At 43.3% G+C, this 3,722-nt stretch overlaps 1 protein-coding gene across 1 annotated transcript; it reads right to left on the bottom strand.

Annotated features, from left to right (window-relative positions):
* Positions 1–1,024: 1,024 nt before the first annotated feature.
* Positions 1,025–2,703, bottom strand: LOC103780754 (vesicle-associated membrane protein 3-like; the record flags this gene model as incomplete). The annotated part of the gene is made up of 3 exons (XM_008948445.1): positions 1,025–1,108; positions 1,810–1,968; positions 2,622–2,703. Coding segments are annotated over 3 exons (325 nt in total), but the record flags the coding sequence as incomplete, so codon positions are not given.
* Positions 2,704–3,722: the final 1,019 nt, after the last annotated feature.

Raw genomic sequence — 3,722 nt, 5'->3', positions numbered from 1 at the left:
CCCGCGGCCAGAGCCGGTGACCCGTGACAGCCCCGACCGCGGAACGAGCGCGCCGAGTCCTGCTCACCAGCTCCGTGCCCCGGCTCATCAAGGCACTGTGCAGGTGGTGGGATGTGCTTGTTAGTAATTTATGACAGGAGTGTCTTAAGGCAACCAGGTGAAGTTAGTTAACATTTCAGTAATCAAAATAGTTTTGCTTTAAACAGCAGTAAATGGCTGAAAATACAGCAGGTTTGAAATCGAGAGGCTGAAGACAGGCACCTTTGGCTGATCAGAGCTGCATCCTGTAACTCATGAAGGCACACTCCAGACTACAAAAAGAAGAAAAAAAAGTTGGACAAAGGACAGTCTCCTTCAGTCCCACACTGTAACAATACTGCATCCAAATAAGAATTTAAGACAGCAGAAATTGGTAAAGAGGGATTTAAGAGTTTTTCACATCAGATTTTCTAGGTTTAGCTTCCTTTGTGCACGCCCCTGTTGCTCAACCAGAACTATGTATCTGCTGCCAATGGTTACTGCAGTGTTTGTTACTGTACTACAGCACAAACTTAAACTTATCCTCTCATAAAATACTGGGGGATTACCTGAGAATTCAAACCAAGGACCCAACTATATGTTCCTGGCTTGCTATCCTGACCCAGCACTATAATTTCAGCCAGCAGCAAAGTCTCTTCTTGAAAAAAGTCTGACTACCAGCACTTGGAACTGCCAAATGGAGGAGCAAGGTGGGCAGGTGGAAAACACTTTTCAGACAAGCGAGGCAGACAGTATTTCTCCTTACACTTCTGCAACATGCAGCTGTAAAAACTTGAGGCTCTTCCTGGTTTCCAAGTCCTTGCCATTTCCACTTCCACCTGTTTCATTCCACACAGGTGTTTGAGATTCAGCTGCTGGAGCTCCCACATCTTACTGCTCATTGCAGACAACACTTGTCAAAGCAGTCACTGCTACTTCAAATTCATGTTGTATATCCCAACTTCCTTTAAACTGTACCAGTCATGAATTATCATCTATTCCAGCTCTATAACAAATCCCCATTTTGGTGAAACTTACCAATAATGATGATGATGATAATGACAACAACAGCTATCAATATTGCCCACATCTGTGGAAAAAAGGCATACAAAACTTAGCACAAACCATGCAGCTTTAACTGGCCTTTAGGGTAGAGGAAAGCAGCCCCAGAAGGTAAATTTGCACCATGTGCTAAATCTAATATGGCAAATTAAACTCTCTCTGTAAGCCAGGCAAATTCATAGCTACCAGGTGGAGAGGGTAGGCTGCATGTGCAGGCAGAGCAGAGCAAAGGGTGCTTCTCCACTGTCCCACCACACAAAGCCTGTCTCAGGTGACTACATGAGCAGGAGTTAAAAAATATTTACCACCATTTCTATTCTTGCCCTATATCACATCTTTCCCTGGCTTTCTTGCTCACCCAAGACAATTCTAACCTTTGCCAACAACTGCAAGTACAGCAGTCCGAGTGTGCTCCTCCTGCTTTCTAACACTTGCTGTGCAGTAACTCAAAGTATGCATTTTTGGCCTTTTTCTTCCTGTTCCCCAAAGCCTCAGGCTGAGGTGTTTCCCTCTGGCCATTACTATCTTCGACAAGGCCTTGCATCAAGCAGCATAGCTGGTAATCCAGCTTTTGGCTACTTCACCTAACCATGATACCATATTTTTAAAATTGACGCTGTAACTTAAATAACACTGGCTAAAGTCACTTTTATGTCTGTCTTTTGAGATGATGATTGTCATAGTGTTAGCTGCAATACCGCATAGTGTAAGCATACAAGCCATGGTTACCTTACAGTTCTTCCACCAGTACTTTCTTTTCAGCTTGGCGGCACTGGTCTCAAACTGGGAAGCTCCTGCTTGCAGTGCGTCAGCACGGTCATCCAACTCTGAGAGCTTCTGATCTCGCTCCAATACCTTGTCCACGTTCACTCTCATGATGTCAACGACCTACAACAGTTTAATGCTTACAGTCAGTTACCAGTTGTGTCATCCACGGTGGAGCTGTATCATCAACTGCAGGCAGTTAGCAACACACAGTAGTCACTTAAAATCGTGGAATTCACCTGCAGCAGGAAGCCCCCAATACCTACTTTACGATGTCAGTAGTGCCAGTTGTGATGGCACTCCCTTAAACCTGGGAAATAGTCCCCGACTTGCTCAGAAGGAGCTGAGGCATATAAAAACAACAGTCAACCAGTATCAAAAAATACTGTCAGTAGCCACCCTGGTCTTTGGACTCCCCAGAAATCTGGACATCTCATAGCTGGTGATCAGCCTTCATTGCTACTGATTAGAGAAAAGCTTGTTCTCTGCAGGAACAAAGGTTTTTATTTTGACTTACGTCAAGCCCTCAAGCACTGAGTTTGCAGCTAATATTTGGACATGGGCAACCTCTCTCCCCTTCCCCACTCAAGCTGAATGGATTTTTTTTTTTTTTAAATCTTTGTACGAGTTAAGATGATAGAAGTATAATAAAGCAAGCTGAATGATGCTAGGGTTCATATAATGAAGGGGAAACAGCTTTGGCCAAAAAAATCCCTTCTAGCTATAGAGGTTTCTTGAAGGAAGATGATGACACTGCTGTAAGACTAGACTTTTACCTCATCTACTTGGTGTTGAGTCTGCTGAAGACGACGGTTACTGCCAGCAGCCACATTTGAGCTTCCAGGGATACTGGCTGACCTGCAGTAAAGAAAGTTATCATCGTGTTTACCTTTTGGCAAGTTGTGCCTTTGGTTTTAAATGGATATGCTTCGAGTGTACAAGTTATCTCACATTCCTGAGAACAGAGAAATCGTATCCCTGGAATAAACACGGGGCAGTTTCCTACTAGGGAAGTAATGCTTTAATAGCTGAGAGTAGGTCTAAGCATCCAAAACATCTTCTTCACCAATGAACTGTTTGACATACAAAAAGATAGCAGTGCCTTAATAATACTATAGTTTACGATATCACATATGGCAATTCCTACACTGGTCCATAGGGCTCAAACGTTCAAGATTTTGGGCTCAGGGGTGTTCTCATTTTCCAGTATGAACACGAATATTAAGCTTCAAGCTACAGTGGTTTACAAAAAACTTCAGGACAGAAACTTATTCAAAACTTTATTTAACTTATTCAAACTATGTGCTCATCCAGTGGCTGCCTCTGTCTCTGTTCTTTTGAAACAGTTGACATGGAGAAAGAAAAAGCATCCAGCATATACAACTATTTACCTCTAGTGAGTTTTGAATTCATAGCCTTGAGTTTGAGCTGCAACCAAGCTTTTGTTGCCTATGTCTAGAACTATCTGTACTCAATTGGCTTTACCATGTTTTGATTTCTTCTGTATCAGAAGCATGTACTGTTTAGTACATCCTGATAATCAGGAGATCCAAATATAAGCTGTATTTACACATTTGCACACCGACTTCTAATTTGCATATAGCAAAACCAAACATATACAATGCACAACACACAAACCAGGAAGCCTGTGAAAATGCTCACGAGCAGTCCATATATAATACAATATAGCTGCTCCTTAGTCACCCCTTCATGCTGTTTCACTGCTGGCCCCAGACTAAAGTCTCTCTGGAATGAAACCTCTTCCTGAGAGCAGCAGTTCCAAACACAAGAAGCCAGTCACCAGAAAGCTACCTGGCTACGCAGGCAGTGCTTCCAGAGAGACGCGCGGAGCTGCCGGAACTCCGCCGAGATGACCC

The sequence above is a fragment of the Merops nubicus genome, unplaced genomic scaffold, assembly GCF_000691845.1.
Source record: "Merops nubicus isolate BGI_N331 unplaced genomic scaffold, ASM69184v1 Scaffold53899, whole genome shotgun sequence".
NCBI lineage: Eukaryota > Metazoa > Chordata > Aves > Coraciiformes > Meropidae > Merops > Merops nubicus.
This window is presented reverse-complemented; position numbering and strand designations above follow the sequence as displayed.